General features: G+C 45.0%; 1 protein-coding gene across 1 annotated transcript in view; it reads right to left on the bottom strand.

The window, feature by feature from the left end:
* The window catches only part of MEGF11 (multiple EGF like domains 11), a 360,979-nt gene that overhangs the window by 244,360 nt on the left and 97,297 nt on the right, over window positions 1-19,322 (bottom strand). Inside the window, exons 2-5 of the mRNA XM_044980598.1 lie at window positions 17,185-17,292; window positions 12,895-13,018; window positions 8,319-8,420; window positions 6,541-6,641 (exon numbers count right to left, since the gene is read on the bottom strand). Coding sequence (XP_044836533.1) covers window positions 6,541-6,641; window positions 8,319-8,420; window positions 12,895-13,010 — 319 coding nt within the window. The 5' untranslated portion in view covers window positions 13,011-13,018; window positions 17,185-17,292. The remainder of the gene's footprint in view (window positions 1-6,540; window positions 6,642-8,318; window positions 8,421-12,894; window positions 13,019-17,184; window positions 17,293-19,322) is intronic.

The following is a 19,322-nucleotide window of genomic DNA, read 5'->3' as shown; positions in this document are numbered from 1 at the left end:
GTGCCTTAATTTTTTTCTCTAAATGTTTATCAACTTTGAGACTTTCTACAGCCTCACCCCACCCCTTCTGCTGTTACATTCTTCTCCTCCATTCCTCTCTCTTTTCATGTCCATGAACTGTCCTACCTCTCTTCTTTCCAGCCCACCTTCTCCATATCACCTTCCCTTGGTGGGACCTCGTTATCTTCTCACTTACACTAGTGTAACTCCATTGACGTCAAGGGAATTACTCTGGATTTACAATGGCATAAGCAGAAGAGAATCATGCCTGTCACATCTTCACCAATGAGGTCTGCACACTCTCCTTTACCTCAATAGTTGCCCTATACCCAGGGCCGGTGCAAGTATGTTTCGCGCCCTAGGCGAAACTTCCACCTTGCGCCCTCCCCCTTCCCCGAGCCCCGCGGCAGCTCCCTGCCCCTCCCCTCCCCTCCCCTGAGGCTTCCCCCCCTCCACCCTGAGACGCCCCCCCTGTGGCAGCTCCCCACCCCCCCTCCGCCCTGAGGCACCCCCCCGCAGCAGCTCCCCCCCCCCGCCCTGAGGCACCCCCCCCAGGGAGCTGCGCAGCAGCTCCCCACCACAGCTCACCTCTGCTCCACCCCCTCCCCGAGCCCTGAGGCAGCTCCCCATCCCCCCCTCCGCCCTGAGGCACCCCCCCTCACAGCAGCTCCCCCCCTCCGCCCTGACGCACCCCCGCCAGGGAGCCATGCAGCAGCTCCCCACCACAGCTCACCTCTGCTCCACCCCCTCCCCGAGCCCTGAGGCAGCTCCCCATCCCCCCCCCCGAAGCACCTCCCCCACGGCAGCTCCCCACCCCCCCGAAGATCCGGCCGCCGTGATCGCTGCCGAAGAAAATGCCACCCCCCAAATCCTAGTGCCCTAGGCGACCGCCTAGGTTGCTTAATAGGTTGCACCGGCCCTGCCTATACCTTGTCTGAATCACAGGGTACCCTGCCCCTTTCAGAGGGCTGGGGCTCAGTCTCGCCTGCTCAAGTCCTAGCCTACCTCTCAAGGTGAAGGGAATGAGCAAGCACGGGGGTCTGCAGGATGGGAGCATGTGATCAAGAACCAGGCCTGCTGGGAGATAGGAAGGTCAGCATGAGCTCAGTGAGAGACTGAAAGGGACAAGGCGGCTGGCTGAGCCGCTCTACAGAGATTCTCCTTAGCACTCAGACAGAGGGGCTGGGGGAGGGCCAGCCTGCAGGGAGCAGGACCCAGCTAGGAAGAATGGAGAATTGGGAGCTAGTCCCTTGGAGGAAAGACTCAGCAGGGACAGGAACTAAGAACACTGCCCCAAAGGTGTGTGTAGCTAGGAAGGCTAGAGCGGAGGGGTGGGGTTCTTGTGTATCCTTGTTACTCGGCACAGGAGAACCTGTGTGAAGTTACACACAAAATGGGCATAAAAGGAGGAATTACAAACAAACTGTGTTATATCTGAGCTGAGAACATATTTCCCATCGTCACTTCAATTCCATAGTTACTAAGGCCACAGGAACAATAGCCTTCCATACCATTTTTCTGTGTGTGTATGTGTCCACACACACACACCCTATAAAATCAGAGAGAGAAAGAGCATATATGTTCCCTGCTATAAAGTGTCTATGTATAGTTATATCATTTCCATTTATTTATGATGCATTATTGATGCACAGAATGCTGGATGCCTGAATAATGTATCACTAAGGCTCTTACAGAAAGCACTAACACTGGCATAACACATTTCTACAAAGATGAAAAAAAAATATCATTTGAAACCTGTTAAGACTTAGAAAATATACTTTAAGTTACAGGACTGCTGGCCAAGAGAAATTTAAAATCACAGGCCAACATTTAAAATGTTAATGATCCGTGGGCAGTGGAGGGGGGCAGGAAATCAACAAATCTTATGACATGATACAAACAAATGCTATGAATATTCAGGAAGCTAAAACTGCTGATTCAGTGTTTTCCTCGACGCTCCAACTTTTGCACTGATCACAGACGCTATTATTTTTCTTTTCATCATAAGAATCCTTGACTGCTGTGTCAGTGTGTTGTTGCATCATATGCACGAAACTTCAAGTATTGGAATTCATCCAGATGGCAGGACGCTTTGGAATTGTTACTTCTACCGCACAGATGTTTAACAATCAGGCCATATGGCTCCAATAAAACAATCTTTTCATAGATTTTTTTTTAAATAAACGACACTATATATGCAACATTGTAAACCCAGTATAATGCTAAGGTATGAATTGTCATACAAGTAGAATACAAAATTATATACTGCAATTTGTTGCTTGTATTTAAAATATTAGACATGGAATACACTATTTAAAAATCATGACCATAATCAGTTTCCAAAACTCACTTGTACATAATACCACCTTATCTTACTACTGTAATAACTGTCAGAAACCCAGATGTGGGTGGTCAGGCCTAGTAGCTGGAACTGGAATCAGATCTAGTGATCAGAGCAGGAGCAAGAAACTGAAGCCAGGGGTCCTAGCCAGTAATCAGAGCCAAAGGGTCTGTGCCAGAGTCAGGAACCAAAGCCAGGACTCCAGTAGGGAAGCAAGGCTGGAACAGACCGGGCAGGCGCCGGGCTGGGAACAAGGCAGGCACAGAAGCAATCACAGCTGCAGGCATAAGCATTGAGCAACCAGAGATCAGTCGCGGCCATTGGGCTTCCTCAGCCAGCCAGGCAGAGTGGTGATTCAGGCAGGCCCTGCTGAACTCGTAGGCTGCCCCCAGACTGGACAGGCACAGCTACGTGTCCTCCGTCCTGATGGTGACGTCATTCTTCCTTGGTTCAAAAGTGAATTCAAAGGTCACTACTTGCGCTGGCAACTGGATGAAATCCTTCATTTATTGACAGACCAGACAGAACCACAAACATCATCATGTGCCTAGACTGACCGTGATGGAGCACCACTCTGGCTGACAGAGCGGAGATTCCACCAGTGAAATCCATAGTTTCTCTATAAAGACTGCTAGCAAGGGGGCCAATCAGTAGTAATACTGACAATATTTTTGTAACACAAATAATTGCTCATTGGGAGCAAGCTGTGATCACCTCGCTTCATCCCAGAGAGCACCACCAAGACACAACCAATTTCAGACACTACTGACTTGGGTCAGGTTTGAGCCAAGGACCTAGAGCTAAATAACTCCATTTGCCATTATCAAATCTCTGAGCCATCCAGTCACACTGCATAGGGATATATATTAGAAAGTGAATGAAAACAGAATACTAGCCTTGAAAATTAAAAATAAAAAACCATCTGGTGATTAAAATACTCTATGGCCCAAAATGTGAAGAAAAAGTGAATTGTCATCCTCCTGTCCTTTGACTGTTTTTCCTGCCAAGAATCAATATACAAGGGTTGGGGTGGAAGGGAGAATATGCTGCTTTCTGCCTTCCCCTACACTTTTCTCATGCCTGGATCTCTGCCCCTTGTGCTACCTAGGACAAACTTCTCCTGTGGATGCTTTATATAAATCTGATCTGCAAGAAAAGATTAAAAGGGACAGACTGAAGAAAGCATTGGTCTCCCAGACAAACAGCTGTCCATTTAGTGAATTAGGGGCTCTTTCCACCTGACGCACTTTGTAAAGGGAAATCCTCAATTACACTCTGCTCAAAGGGCAAAACAACAAAAGACTCATGTAACATTCTTTTTTAAAGCAGCAAGGAAGCGTTCAAAGCCGCTTTATCTACCACAGATGCTAATCTAGTTGGTACAATTTAAAAATCCTTCCTGAAGGGCATTTGAACCCTTGTCGTTGTTTTAAAAAAAAAGATTTTCTGTAGTTTATGCACTTGCTTTGCCAAAAGCTTCCCTTAGCAAACAAAGTATACTAAATCATAGTTGCTCTGATCTACTACCTGGAGGATGCAGTTTGTTTTCAGAGGCAGCTCAGCGGAAAGCTCTGTCATGTATAAATATAAAGAGAGGCGGAAATCATTTTGCACAACTACCAGACTGATAGGGAGCATTTCTAAGACACCAATGTGGGGAAAAAGCATGCACTTTTCGTGTTTGGTTTTGTTTTATTTTAAATCTTGCCTAGTAAGGCAATAAAAGCAAAAGCCACAAAGACAAACTCCTCCCTCAAAGTTAAATTCCCAAAGCTATATGGTAAGATGCTGAAATAGGTGAATTCTCTAACCTTTCACCTCTGGACATGCAGTCACATCCATCTTAGGTCACCAATAAAATGAGATCGATGGGCTCAATGTACTTCCTAGTAAACATTCCTCCATAATGGAAAAGCAGTGCTCTGCTCTGTACAATTCAGCCCCTATGGCAATCTCTGTTGAAAAATTACCAGTATTTAACTAGCGAGGGGTGGTATAAGTTGTAACCAAACGATTCTGCCAGAGTTTCGTGAGAAGAAATGTCACACAACAACTGCCGACATTAGTCCAACTCCTTAGCAACAACATCCATTCTTTGATTTATTGTATCCAAAATTCATTACTAACAACAAAATGATCCCAGCCACAGAGGCCGGCTCGCACTCCTGCTGAAGGCAATGGGAGTTTTGCTGGGGACTTCAAGGAGCTAAAGAGGAGAACCTAAATTGACAGCTGCTCCCGTAGCAGAGACAGGACACTGAATTAGAGATTAGTGTTACACTGCACTCCAAACTGTTCTATGCATTTTACAGACATGTAAAAAGACTGGTCCCTGTCCCGAAGAGATCTCACTCCAACTAGACAATGCAGAATTGGGCAGATTTTCCATTCAAAAAAGAAAAATATTTGACCCTCTGCCTATCTGCCACTGTCCACAATGCATCATCACTGACATGAGAAGGGTGAAAAAGGCACCACGGAATGAAAGGCAGAGCCATACATCTCTGGATTACTTGAGTAGTTAAGACTAAGCAAAACAGATTATATCAGTGCTAATTCACACAGAAAATACCAACACAACAAGCGAGAAAAAGAAATCTAACATTCCTCTTTAAAGAGACAATAAACAAGAGGGGAAAAGGATCAAAACAATAACAAAAAAGCCTTCTCTCTTGCTTTTAATCCAAGAAAGAGCCAGTAATAGAGAGTTAAACTCAGCCTTCAGCAGCCTAAGCATGTCATTGTTAATTACAAAGCTATTTAACTTTTGCAAGAAATAAAGGCTGCTATTAATGAAAGAAGACCCAATTAGCCTTTAATCTACACACTGTTTTTTAATCAAACTTTCTTTTGATCATCATACACACTGCGGGATATAGTCTCCCCTCGCCACATGCCATTGACTCCCACTAATCCTAATGAAATAGATTTTAAAGGACTGGCTGAGTGAAGCAATGTGGAGGAGCACCTCCTTTGTAGTGGCTGGAGCTTCCTTTCCCCAGTGGGACCCAGGATCTGTGTAGTTTGGAGGCTGAATCCCAGTCTCCAAACCATTCCTCCTCCTCTCATTAAGGCAGCATTGGAAGGGAATTCAATGAGGTGAATTTCTTGGTGACCCCTGGCCTCTTTTTGGGGGTTCTGCCATGGGAGGGAGCAAGATACTTTACACTGCTAGGAGTGAGATGGTCCAGTGACAGTAGCAGGGTAGTGATCACCATGTAAAAATCCCAAACAAAGATAACCAACAGAAAGTGGCAGGATGGCTAAAGAAAACAAAGACAAGGTGGCAGATGAGGAGGGGAAGAGACGGGAAGGATCTCAACAGTAGACACAGACCTAAGTTGTCTTCAGTGCTGAAAAGGGTGTATTTTGCACATCAGGGAACCCAACGCACATAAATGAGTGAGAGCTATCCCTTGGTAAAACATAGTGAAGACCAGGCACTTTCGTTTTAATGTGAGGTAAACTCACTGAGATTGTACCCCTGGAAGGGGTACAGAGCTGTATACCTCCTGGTAAAACTGATGTGCCTGGTTTTCATTTTGTTTTTACCTCAGGATAGCTCAGACGGATTCATGGACATTAGTTACTCTAAGATTTTAAAAAAATACAGCTTTTTTAGCAGTGTAAACAAGGCCACAGTCTGCTCCACCTGAGTCACTCTCCTAGAATGAGGGGGGGGCGGGTTCTGTGATGACTGCAGTTAAGGATCAGTGAAGAACCTGATCTTTAGAGTGGAAATAGCTCTTGAAAATGAATATGGACAAAACCAGTGTGGGACTTGACACATTAGAAAGAGAAAGAACAGGTAGAAAAATATTACACTGGAAAGATACACTGTGCTATCATGCCCTGATCTTTTGGTTGGAGACTCAGAGCATTACTACTTTTTAAAGTAATGTGGCAAACATCTGGCACTTAAAAATAATGCAAACGATCTGGGATTTAGGCATATGCTTAAAATTAAGTGTGCGCTGAAGTTGGAATGATTTCCTGAATCAGGGCCTCAGATCTGACCTTCAGAGATGCTGAGCACCCACACTTCTAACTGAAGTCAGAGGAGTGGTGGATGCTCAGTAGCTCTGAAATCAGCCCTCAATTTTATTGATTACTGTTGTATTAGCATCTTTGATTTTTCTATACCTTCTGGGTGAAGATATTTTTTAATTGTAACGTATGAATCAAAACTGTATACATACGTATGCAGAAGTCTCCACTTTCATAATATCCAGGGCAGCACTGAGATCTTCGCCGATACATTGTTCTTAGTCCTCTTCGATATGCTGTTTTATAACTTATTCTAAATTGCAAGACAGAAAGCCATTTGACAGTATTGGAAATCAATGCCTACGGTTGGAATTATATTTGTGTTAAATTATAGCAAGGAGAGCATTCAATAATTACTTTAAAATGCATGAAGGCATTTGATATTAAAAAAAACACCATAAAAAATCAATATGTATTTTGAAACTTGCAATAGAACATTTATTATAAACACAGGATTTGCAGCCTACACAGCCCTTCTTGGTACTGCTAGCTGAGAACATTGTCACAGAACTAAAGAGAGGGCAAGCAGCTTGTTCAGGAATAGCCATTCTTCTCTGTGTTTCAGCAAGGTCAGCTATCAGCAATGGGATCAACACAATCTTCTATGGAAACTACGTTTTCAGTATGCCACACAAAGAACTATTGCTTGGCAAGCTGTATCTCTAGTTCTTGTTACAGGAGACGGGGAAATTAACCCCCGAAGTGCATTGTCTCCACTAGGTAATTATTCCCAGACTTCATTCCCTTGCAAGATGGCATAACACTGCAATCCAGAAAGCACCGTAAGGCAGCCTTCCCTACCAGGAGCCTCTAATGCAAAAATAAATAAATAAAAAGCCACCGTACTGAGCATTCTGTAGGAGTTTTAGCTTTCTCCGTGCAGCAGAGAGGACAATACTTTGGAAAATGCACTTTGGCTCAGCCTTTGTTGTTCTTTCTATTAGACAAGTCAACCCCACCTAATCTGCTATACTCCAACCAAACCACTATTCTTGGCATGAGCAGTTCAACTTCTGTGCCCAATTCTGGGCACCAGACCACAGAAACTAAAATGGAGTTCCAAACCTACAAGGTGTTGAGTGCCCTCAGCTGAGTCAATGGGAATCGGGCCCAATTAGTAGCTGCTGGCAGGAAGAGACCCCAAGAGGATCAGTTGTGCTGGGTGTTTATTTGAATGGCTTTCCACTGGGAGCCAGGCCGCCAATAGCTGGTTTCACACCACCCAGGAGAATCTGATCAGATGGCAACAACTTTCCCTCCGTGCTAGAGATGGAGATGGGCTCCAAACTCCAAATGTATGGGAAGTTTCAGCTTCAGATTTGGATGCAAACTTTGTAGCTTGGTCCCATTTCTAGTCATCTCCAACCTGACCCATATTCAAACTAACAGTCTAAAAGAGAAAGAAAGACTCTGTGATACATCCCAAGCCATTTGGTCCCATATTGCACTAGGCAACTGAAGTATTCTGTGGAGCTCAGTGGTTCTCCAACTGTTGTACTGGTGACCCCTTTCACATAGCAAGCCTCTGAGTGCGACCACCCCCCTTATAAATTAAAAACACGTTTTTATTTAACACCATTATAAATGCTGGAGGCAAAGTGAGGCTTGGAGTAGAGGCTGACAGCTCGTGACCCCACCATGTAATAACCTCGCAACCCCCTGAGGGGTCCCAACCCCCCGTTTGAGAATCCCTGATGTAGCTGAATCAAAGTTCAGGAGAGAGTCACTGTCCCTCTCCTGGTTTCCTAGATTGCCCTGAACTCTGGATTTCTCAGTGCAAAGACTTCTGAAATATTATCAGTCACAAAGATTTTGTTGCAGAAAGGCCTGTATTTCCTTCGGTATCAGGAAGGAGGTAACACAAAGGTTTGGTTATACGGGGAGATGAAAGGGCAAAAGACAATTAAAATATCTTGGCAACAGCACTTACCGATGTCTAGTGCACTTGAACCAGTTCAGTATATCAGTACATCTCGTATAATAGATCTGATCGAAAGGGTGAGCATAAGATTCCTGCACTGTCACAGCATAGCTAAGAACAGACAATGAAAGAGAGGGAAAGACAGTTCTTTACAATGTGAAAAAAAACAAAAACCCTCTGCTTCCTTGACATGCGCCCACACCTAATTCCAGCCTGAGAAATAACTAAACCGACAGCCTTGGGAACAGGGTCGGCTCTAGGGTTTTTCCACCCCAAGCAAAAAAAATTTTGGCTGCCCCCCACCCCAGCCCTGAGCTCTCACCCCCCCACACACACACCAGTGCTCTCCCCCACCCACACCCCCTGCCGCCCCAGCCCTGGACTCCCTCCCACCAGGGCTGACTCCGCCCGCTCTCCCCTCGCCTCCAGCCGGTCCGGCGCTGGCAGGGTCGGGGTAAGCAGTGGGGCTCCTGGGCCGTGCCTCAGCCCAGGGTCCCTCCAGCTGGGGCTCCCACCTCCAGGACTGGCCGAGACCCAGGAGGGCGGAGCCGGGTGACAACCCCAGCAGGGGGCTGAGGAGCCGGGGCAGGGTAGCCCCAGAGGGAGCGGAGCCCCAGAGAGCGGGACACAGGCCCTGCACAGCAGTGTCCCGCCCTCTATGACCCCGCTGCAGCTGCTTCTGGCCGCCCTGCCGCAGTCCCTGGGCGGCTCGGGCCGCTTCACCCAGCCCCAGCTGCTGCACTGGGGAGCGGCCACCCTGCGGCACCTGCAGGCGGCTCCATGTGCCCCATGGGGCAGCCTCCAGCCCAAGTGTCCCCCACTCAGAGCCTGCCCGGCCCATCCACAAGGTGCAGGCGCTGCTCCTCTGCGGCGAGAACCGCAGCGGCCCCAGGGCACCCCCCATGCACGACACGCTGCTGCTGCCAGGGCCGGCTCTAGGCTTTTGCCGCCCGAAGCAAAAAAAAAAAAAAAAGATGGCCGGAATGCCACCCCTGAAACTGTGCCGCCCCAAGCACGTGCTTGGTTTGGTGGTGCCTAGAGCTGGCCCTGCTTGGAAACTATGGGCCTGATCCAAAGCCCAAAGAAATCTTCCCACTTTCACCTAGAAGCAGAATCCCTCCTAGAGCTTCTGCTCCCAGCTCGGACCATTGCATAGATGGCACAACTGAGACATTTATGGAGTATTTCCGACTGATTTAAAAATCCATTTCTTTCGAAGTTAGGAATAAATGTTCCAAAAAAACGCATTACATGTTTTAAAAGCTGGGAAGGGCAATTGGTAAACACTTTACATTTTCTAAAAACAAAACTTATGTAGAGCAAAATAGTTTGGCTTAGAAGATCTATAAAATGCTCCGTGTCTTTAAATCGTATCAGAGGTCTTCCTGTTAGGACTGTTAATTTTTGCTTGTATACCAAAATGCAAATGTGAGCACATATTAACTTAATGCTGCTGAGTTTTACCAGCATGGTGGGATTCTTACATTTCATTTTATGATGAAGGAGCGTCATTACTTCAACAAATATTGGGAGCACCAATCAAACCGGGGATAATGTATAAAAGGTCTCAAGGGTGTTTATTTTTAAACTGCACAAATTTAATCCTAAGTAATTTGTAGCAGAAATAACCTGGTAACTAATTGCAGATCATAAAATTAGGAGTTAAGTGCTATCTGGGCATGGTAAGGTTTTGAGATTTGGACAGAATGTGATATTATCTTTTACAGACCTGAACAGATTGCAATGTGCAGAAATTGGGTAAACTGGTTAAAAATTACAAAGAGCGAAGACATTGGGAAGATGTCAGCAGTCATCCCCCATCACTACATATTACTTATTTTGTGCAACAGGTACTACCTTACTATTATTAATTATATTTATTTAGATGAGGCTGGTATTTTCAAGAGTTTACGTGACTTAGAAGCACAAATGCCATACGTCTCACTCCCACATCAATGGGAATTTCCTGCAGCATCCTGGAAGAACCTTACTGAATTAAATTTAAGTATCTTTGGAGTCCATTGTATTAAATGCAAACGCTCTAACAAAGACCTCAAAAAATGTATTCTTGTGGGCTGGGACTGCATGCAACTTCTCTAGGGGGGCAGATGGGATTTGAACCCTGGGAAGTGCTATGAACTTCAAAGAACTAGACTGAACAATGGGCCAGACAAGAAAGGACTTTTGGGACAAACAGTGTCTAATGTTAGCCTCGGGAATCTCTAGGGGGAGGTGAATGCAAATTCCCCACCTCGAGTGATGCAAAAACCCAGCCTTTTGAAGCTACACCCGAAGGAGAGGACCACTGTCTGCTGATTATCTATAGTCTGAAGGCCCAGCTGTGTAAAGGAAAGACTAACCTATTCGTAGGTGTGTCTGGTCTGTGCTAAGGCCGTTACAAACTTATAACCACAGAAAGAACCCTTGGTGGGGTGTGAAGGACTGACTCCTATCAGAGCCCTTGTTGGAGTAGGGGTGATCTCTGGTAAGCTTATCACATGCGTGTAGGTTCTTTTATTGTTTTCAGTACGTTTTCTCTGTAAGGCTTTCCCCTTAAGAATAAATGTACTTGCTTATAAAGAGCTGTGTGGTAACTTGTAACCGTTGGCAATTCCAGCTGTTCATTAGCCTTCGCAGAGAAAGCAAAGCGCAGACTTTTTAGGCAGTCTGACTTGCTGGGGACAACTCATTGTAAGCAGGGAGCTTTGCAGGCTGGAAAAACCCCAGTCAGAAGGGAAAAAAGATGTGGGTCTCTACCCGAGATAGGTGACAGCTGAGGAATTGGGAGCCTAGAATTGGGTGCCCTTAAGGGAACAGGGAGGGGAAATACTGGGGCAGTTCGTTGAACTGTGATACAGTGCTCCTAGATCACTTAAATGCTTTAGAAAATTCCACCCATAGTCTCCTAGGTGTGCGTGTTGCCAGACAGGCAAACACAAAGCTCAGAATCTTGCACTCTAAGGCCCTGATCCTGCACTGATCTTCCCTGCAAAAACCTACAGTCTTTACTAACTGCAGGACCTGGACCTATGAGGTAAATCCTGCAAGCCCCTAATTAAATCAGTGGTCTTAATCATGCAAGCGATCCCATTGTAGTCAATGAGACTGCTGGCGTGATTAAAGGCTTCAGAACTGCACTCTTAACAATAGACAATGTCAAAATATTTTCCTGGAGAGTTGACTCCTATTGAAGTCAGTAGATTGGGCTCTTAATACATTGATCTATCTGTCATATTTCCCTTCTACCTGGGCAGCCACAAGACAATCACTTTTGGTCTCTGTATTACAACTTGCTGGAGGTTTTCGTTGGCGGTGGGATTTTTATTTACATTGCTCGTTATAAATGTAAAACAATAACATTCACGAATCTTTATTATTATTTTATGATTTTATTTGTTACCCAGCGTTACACCAACTTAATCTTTTTCGGTTGATTTATTAACGTCTAAGTAACAAAGTCGTCTTGGTCAGTACAACCAATCCATTTTGCTATTTAATTTTTGTTTCTCCTTCACTGGGTCTCTAGGTTGCAGACTTTCTTCACACAAAATCAATATTTTATTCCTGTGCTCTGAATGCATCGCCCCTCACCACGACTGCAAAATACCATTTCTGCACATAAACATGCTTCTCTTTGCAGCTGCATTTTTCCTGTAAGCCACTTCACGCTCTAACAAAGACCTCCAAAAATCAAATCATAATGAACTTCATAAATGCCACTATGCTACATATGCATATTTACTCTTGTTACAGGAGCCATGCTTGCTGTAGTATAAGCTACGGAGAAATGTTAGGGCCCCATTCACTCCTATGCTGGAACAACACACGTAACTGGGACGGAAGCTCCATGAGTTAAACCTAAAAGTGCAGCAACTGTAGTATCTGTGGTCTCTGGAAATGGACCCCTGCATCTGTATGGAGCCCCACTCAAGGCAAAAACGGCTCCATGCAGACACAAGAGCCCACCTGCACAGACCCAGTTATGGGACGTGAGCCTATCACTATAACAAAGATGTGCTGTGAGCAAAATTATCCTAATTCTCAATTGGGGTCTCTAGTGCATAGAGCTCTCTAGTCTAGGGGTCTGTGTTGCATATTCTGCCTTTGTCTCATATGCAGAACTTTCACTTGTGTTGATGGGAATTCCGCAGGCGAAACCAAGAAGTTCAGAATTCACAATACAAACCTGCACGTTGTACCAACAAAGGATCAATACTTGGTGCCAAACACTGGCAAACACTGCGCTCAGCCACCGGCCAGGAAATCTGCACCCAGCAATTCAAGAGGGAGACAGACTCAAACCCTGAATGCATGGAGAGAGCTCCTGTACAGGAGCCACCAGGGAGCATTCCAGAGCAGGACAGAAGATAAGTAGTATGGCACTATGTTCCCTCATGCATAGCCCTGGTGCTGATTATTTTGGCTGCTCTGAATCCAGACACAGGTGCACAGATCTGCAGCATAGATCAGAGTCTGTTTGTGCGGGGTGGTGACAGAATTTGACTCCTGGTGATAATAATTCTGCCATTACCGTGTACAAATCTGAACTGGCTATCAAACGAAGGAGACACTGCTTATACGTTACCTTTCCCAGTGACTACAAACATTAGGATCATCTGGATTTAAGGACAGAGTCGTTTTCAGCAGGAAAGACAGGGTAAGCACTTTTAGAATCCACCACAACAGTATGCAGACCACCATCCTTGTTTCTAGATGAAGAGAACAAAACAATGTTCATTAACAGTTCAGTATGAAAGAACATCTGCTTAATATTTCCAACACTAGGCCTGAACTTCAGCACAAACTCATTTTGATCCCCTTCCTCGTACCCATAATGAACTGAAAACAATATTTCCAAGTGACAATTATTTATTATCATGGTATGGACAGAAAGGCTTATCAGTAGAAATGTTAATAAATAAAATATTGACACCATAATAAAGTCAGTAAGTGGCCTATGCCTTATATTTTGCTACAATCTAGACGAGTCAATATTCAGATCTGAGCAATCAGGAATGTATTTACTAGAGAGCTCTGGAAAAGAAACAGATGAGACTCACCAAATAATTTCTTAAAAGAACTATATTAACATGCTTATAACGCAGAAACTAATTTACAGATTTACCGGAAAATTCTCAAAAAATTCATCCTCTAATCAGAGCCATTGCTGTAAATTTGTGAGAGATACATTTTATTATTCATGCATCTCAACACAGCCTTAATAGTGGGGCTGATACCTGCAAAAAGGCAAATCAGCCCACTACTAAGGAAGCAGTGCAGAGGCATGTCCTAAAGTTAGGAATCTAGATTTCAGTAGGTTTGAGCTTAAATTTGAGGGTGAAACTACCCAAGATATCAATACCCATGATTCTCCCTAAGAACATTTTTGATACTGAAGATCATTAAGGCTGATTTCACAAATAAAGTAAATAATTGAGCTATTAAAATAATCTATACTCCCATCAACCCATGGGTGAAACCCACTCCCATTAATTTTAATGGGATTTACATGTGTCAGAGTAGGCTAGACCTCAAAGATATATGCTTATTACATGACCGAGGGGAAATCAATTCACTTTTCTGCTTTTATTAAGAGGCGTCCATTCGGAGTGACAGAGGTCAGCTGATTGCACCATGTCATGCTAATGATGAAATAAATAATAGCCATGTTGAACGTCTGAAGTAGAAATGCCTGAACTCATTTGGTTTGGATTCTTCATCATCTAATCGATGTTATAAGGATAGATGTATCTGAAGAAGTGTTAGTCTATATGTATGAAGATTTATACATAGATCTATAAATATAAATTGAATACACTGTGTTTGTCAGTGTTGTGGCCATTGAGGTTAACTGAAAATCACCTAGGGCCAAATTCCTCTTATCTTATTCATGAGAGCAGCTTTCAAAGAGACTACTAAAATGAGCAAGCCAAGTAGAATACGACTCCAAAGGCTCCCCTGTAACCTCTTCACACTCCTTGCATCAACTATCTCAACCTGTACAGCCCTGGGAAAAGGCTTTGCAAACCTCTTCATTACAACTAGGCAACATACTTCGATCTGCAGACCAGAGTGGCGCTACTAATCAAGACTTCTCAAACGCCTGTCGAGAACTCCAGCTGGATGGAAAACTTGGGGCTAATATGTCAACCCTGCATCCAACGATGCAGCCTCTTAAGGAAATAAAGTATTAAAACTCAGCGAACAATAAAATTACCATTTCCATTTCAGGCATTTGACATAAATATGTCCTCCTCTAATACAGCACTGTGACCAACACGGTTCCATAACTTAACCTCAGACACTGCCAGCAGGCTTCCCCTAGCAACAGAACAGATCTCTCTTCTGCTGTCTGCAAAACACATGGCTCTCATTACATTACCTCACTGCAGGAACTGGCATAAAGACCACATTAAGGGGTTGATCCTGCCCAGCACAGATGTCGCGTTGAGCATATAAGCACAAAGTAAAATGAACAAGAGCGGTAAAGCTGATCCAAAGCCCAGAGAACAAGAAGGAAAGAATCCCATTCATTTCAATGGGCTTGGGATCAGGCCCTTCCTGTGAGGCTCCAAAGCTATTCCTGTCTATAGCTCTAGTAACGAGGGGAACACATAGCAAAGTCGCTCGTTAGCACGCTGAAGAATACACTTACGCCTGTGGGTATCTGCTGAAGGAGGATGCGACACCTTTCTAAGGGAAAGGAGCACACTGACCACAGTTTTATTAAAGACACAACTAATCGATATGAGTGTAGACAATACTCACAGCAAAGGGCAAGTGCACCAGGCTCCTAATTGTTGGCAGCTCCTTGAGTTTAATGAGAAAGTGCAGGGACTTCTCATGGTTCGTAGCTGGACCCAGCCTGCTAGTCTGCACAGCCCTGGCCATCTGACCCAGACCAGCATGTCTGACAATGCCCTGCAGCTACAGCAGGCACCAGGCCAAAACCTGACAACCCTAAAGTGGGTTTTTTGAGGTCTCATGAGGCAACCCATCCCCCAACAGACTAAGAGTCAGACTGAATGGTATTTACAGGGCCGGCGCAACCCATTAGGCGACCTAGGCGGTCGCCTAGGGCACTAACATTTGGGGGGTGGCGGCCGCCCCGGCCACCAGCAGTATTTCGGGGGCGGGACCTTCCAGAAAAGCTGGCAGCGCTCCCGGGTATTTAGGTGCCTAGTGGGATTTATAAAAGCACTTAAGTCCCACTGATTTCAGGCCCTTTTGTAAACCCCACTCTGCACCTTTAAGCATCTAAATACCTTTGTAAGTGTGGACCTAGCTTCCCCACCTGCAGAATGACTGAAGCCACTAACAATTGAGGGCAGTAACATGGCTATGTAGCCATCAGCTGTGCTGGAGGCACTTTCGTTGTAGGGCGCCCTGCATTGCTGGAGGGAAGAGGGAGCACTGCTGCAGTATGCAATTCCTCCCTCTCCCCTCTTCTGGCTGACGTGGAGGCAGGTGGGCCCTTGTGCTGCATCTCCCCTTGTGCCTTGGAAGTGTGGCGCTGCATCCTTGCACCTCCTCAGCCCAAGGATTGGCTTGGTACCCGGCCTCGGTGCTGAACGCAAGCCTGAGCAAAATCTGACCCTTAGAAACTAGCCCTCTCGTGAAGGCTACCTGCCCTCAGCCTGACCACAGACACAGCTGTGATCTTTGTCATGCAGGGTGGTAGAAATGAAACCATCTCACCAGGCTGCACATGCACTCCAGGAAACGCAGTGGGTTATTACCGGCTGCCACTAAAACAGCATCCCAAATACATCAGACGCCAGACAGCGCCCTAAAGCCATAGCTAAGAACCCCAGTCTGGTCCAGTTCACAAAGTAGGGAGAATGAGGAACAACAGGGAGAGAATTTCAACAAGGGAGAGAAGGTCAAAAGCTCCCATTTGTGCCTTTCCAAATCTCTCACCTCAAGGCTCAGTCCCACAAGCCAGCCAATCAGTGGGTTCTTTGTGGGCCGGTAGTGGGCCATCAGGGATGACTGTGATTGGCTGGCCGACATGGAGCTCCAGAGGCTTGCTCTGAGAGTTGAAGGTGCTCAAGGCTAGGCATGATCTGACAAAATAGGGGCCCTTGCTGTCCAAAACGTTCATGGTGTAATTTTTCCCATGGTGTCGCTCTCTGTTAATCACAACGGATTGGGTCACGTGTCTGTTATACATTAAGCCATTTTCACATACCAGGCTCTTTTTAGAATTAATTTCATGACCTTATCTATAGTACTGACACAGGAGTATTCATCCTGCCTCCTGAAACCCACTCCACTGGTTTCATCGCAGCAGAATGGTAATGCATTCTCACTGTTAACCCACTAATCTTAGCTACAGAAAACCCACTAAGTGGCAAGCCATTGATTTATTTGTCTGTGAGTTCCTTTTGCAAAATGCTTTGTTGGTGAAACGGTGGTTGGGTTTGCAGAGACAATGAAAGATGCAGATAATCATTTAAATTGAATGAAGTGTCACACGAACACAGATAAAAACAGATTGCTTCCCCCTGACCCATAGATGCAGCAGAAATATTCCCTTTTCAAAGGTGTTGGGCACCCGTACGTCCCACTGATTTCAGTAGCGTTTGGGGTTCCCCAGTACCTGTGAAAGGCAGGACACTTGCATTTTAAGGGAGAGGATTTTAAAAGCACCCAAAACTCAAATGACCTTTCAGTGGTATTTGATGCTCCTAAATCCCCAGGAGCTATTGAAACTCTCCCCCTTAGGTGCCTAAATGTAGAATCAGGACACTAACCTAAGCTATGTTTTTGAGGTAGATGTCCACAGATTCCATCCAATGCAGTGAACAAAAAGACATTTCTTCCTCTAAAAACCCTATAACAAAGCAGAAGCATCTGTGTTACACTGCCTTACCTCAGTGTGTTGAAAATTCCTCCTGGATCCTGTGTCTACAGACTATCAGGGCTTTAAGGAACGCACACTGCATTGGCAGAGCTGGGCTCTTCAAAAGTTCATTGGGCACTGCAAACAGTCAAGAGGTACAGTCAAGTGGTGAGAGGGAGCAGAAGTGGCTTAAGGTAGAAATGGGAGAAACAAGCATACATAAGCAGATATCCTAACGGGAGAAATCAATAGGCACTGGATTAAAGGGTACTGGGGTGTTCACTCATAAATGTATGCGAGCAGTTTTGCAAGACACAACAGAACTATCCCTTTCAATTAAGGCAGATGATGAATTAGACAGACACCATTGAGCTAAGTATGAAAAGTGACTGTGTGTTTGTTGATCATACCATTCTACTGTCTAAGAAGAATCAAGAGTCCTACGGACAGAACCCAGTCCTTTCTCCCCATCTGAGGGTTTTGTGATAGTTTAAGCAAGGGACCGGTTGAACAGACACTTGGCTTCACACTAGATCTTGTTAAAAAAAGCTAAGCTTGGCCATGGGTTTTAAAACTGACTAGCAAGTTTATGGTTACCAACTTCAGACACCATAAAGAGGGGCTGAGCACTCTGAAAATCAAGTCACTTCACGGGGTCTCTGGTTAATCGACCAAAATCACTAGCCATGTTTGAAAATCTTGGCCAAGACCCATAGAAATGTTTCCATGATTTATTTTTAATTCCCCTGGAAAATAGTTTTTAAAAACAGGTAAACTTTTACTGGAAACGTCTGTTACCCAACATTAAAACACGGATTACCTGAAACCAACTCAATTGATTCTCATTGTCCACGTTTTGATAAGTGCAAATGATAAAGCCATTGGTATAAACACTGGATTGGGCATTGCATTTCTGAATTACTCCTCTATTTATTATCTAAGGTGTTAATAGGAATACACAGCACGAAAGGCAAGGAAATATTTCTGCTAACAATCGAAGATGTTTTGCTTAAACCTCTGGAATTCATTGCCATTCCAATTTTGTTCATTCAGGGTAAAAGCACCTGGCTTACAGTAACAGGGCACCAGGCAAAAATAATGCTATCATAAATCTACCTCCTCCCTTATTCCCTGCAGTCACAACCAGGCCCTGGTGTAGCTTAGAGCAGCCCTGGGGCTCCCTTAACTTGTGCTTTCTGCCTATGGCCTCAAGGGGGCAGTCCGGCTGCTGGAAATAGCTGGGGTACAGGAATGACTCATCTCTGCAAAAAGTCCCAATATGATTCATGCACTGGGGGTGCCTGCACAAGGTGACCTAGACCAGATCTGAATTAGCATAAAAGAGCCATAGCATAACCATGAATGGGACCTATTGGGCCTACAGGAGCAGAAGGGAGGGAGAGCACACACACACACACACACCATTGTGCAGGGCTAGGTCGGTTCCCAACCCCTCTGGAGAGGCCAGTGCCAGCAGCACTAGCAGTCTGCCCGGAAGTGCTCTCTCCTTAGACACAAGTACAAAATCTGTCCTTCCAGACGTAGAGATGTTCCAGCAACAACAGGAAACACATGTTTTCAGGATAAATCATTCTATCAACTACAGAAAAATTACACACAAGGGCCATGAACCCCTGCTGCTCGGCCAACGTTTTACTGCAGGAGCAAAAAGGAACGGTAGGAATGAAACAGAAATTAAACAAGGATCAGGTGACATTTTAGATAATTGATGTGGAAAAGAAAAAAGAAAAGAAAAGAAAAAAGAAAAATTATGGGGTTTACACATTTACTGAGAAATTGGGGGGTGGGAGGGTGAAACCATGTAAAGGGCCAGGTCCTGATTCTCTTGCTCAATCTGAGGAGAATTTACTTCATCCGGACTCCTCCTGGAGCTCAGTGTGCGCAGTGCGATCACAAGGGTCAGAATCTGCTCTTCGAAAATTGAAGGAAGAAATTGCATTTACCGAGACCTATTTTAAAAGGGATTCTTTTAGACTGTAGAAAACCCCACGGGAGCCCTAACCATACAGGGGGGTTGATTGTATTTAAAGGGAGCCCTGTTGTCATCCCTTAGCACATTTTCTGACAGACATCAGCTGAGTTTTCCAAAACTGACCAAGGGATCAGGATACCCATTTCTAATGGGAATTGAGCTTCCCAATCCATTA

The sequence above is a fragment of the Mauremys mutica genome, chromosome 11 (assembly GCF_020497125.1).
Source record: "Mauremys mutica isolate MM-2020 ecotype Southern chromosome 11, ASM2049712v1, whole genome shotgun sequence".
In the NCBI taxonomy this organism is placed as follows: domain Eukaryota; kingdom Metazoa; phylum Chordata; order Testudines; family Geoemydidae; genus Mauremys; species Mauremys mutica.
Note: the sequence above shows the minus strand (reverse complement) of the source record. Positions and strands in the feature narration are given on the sequence as shown.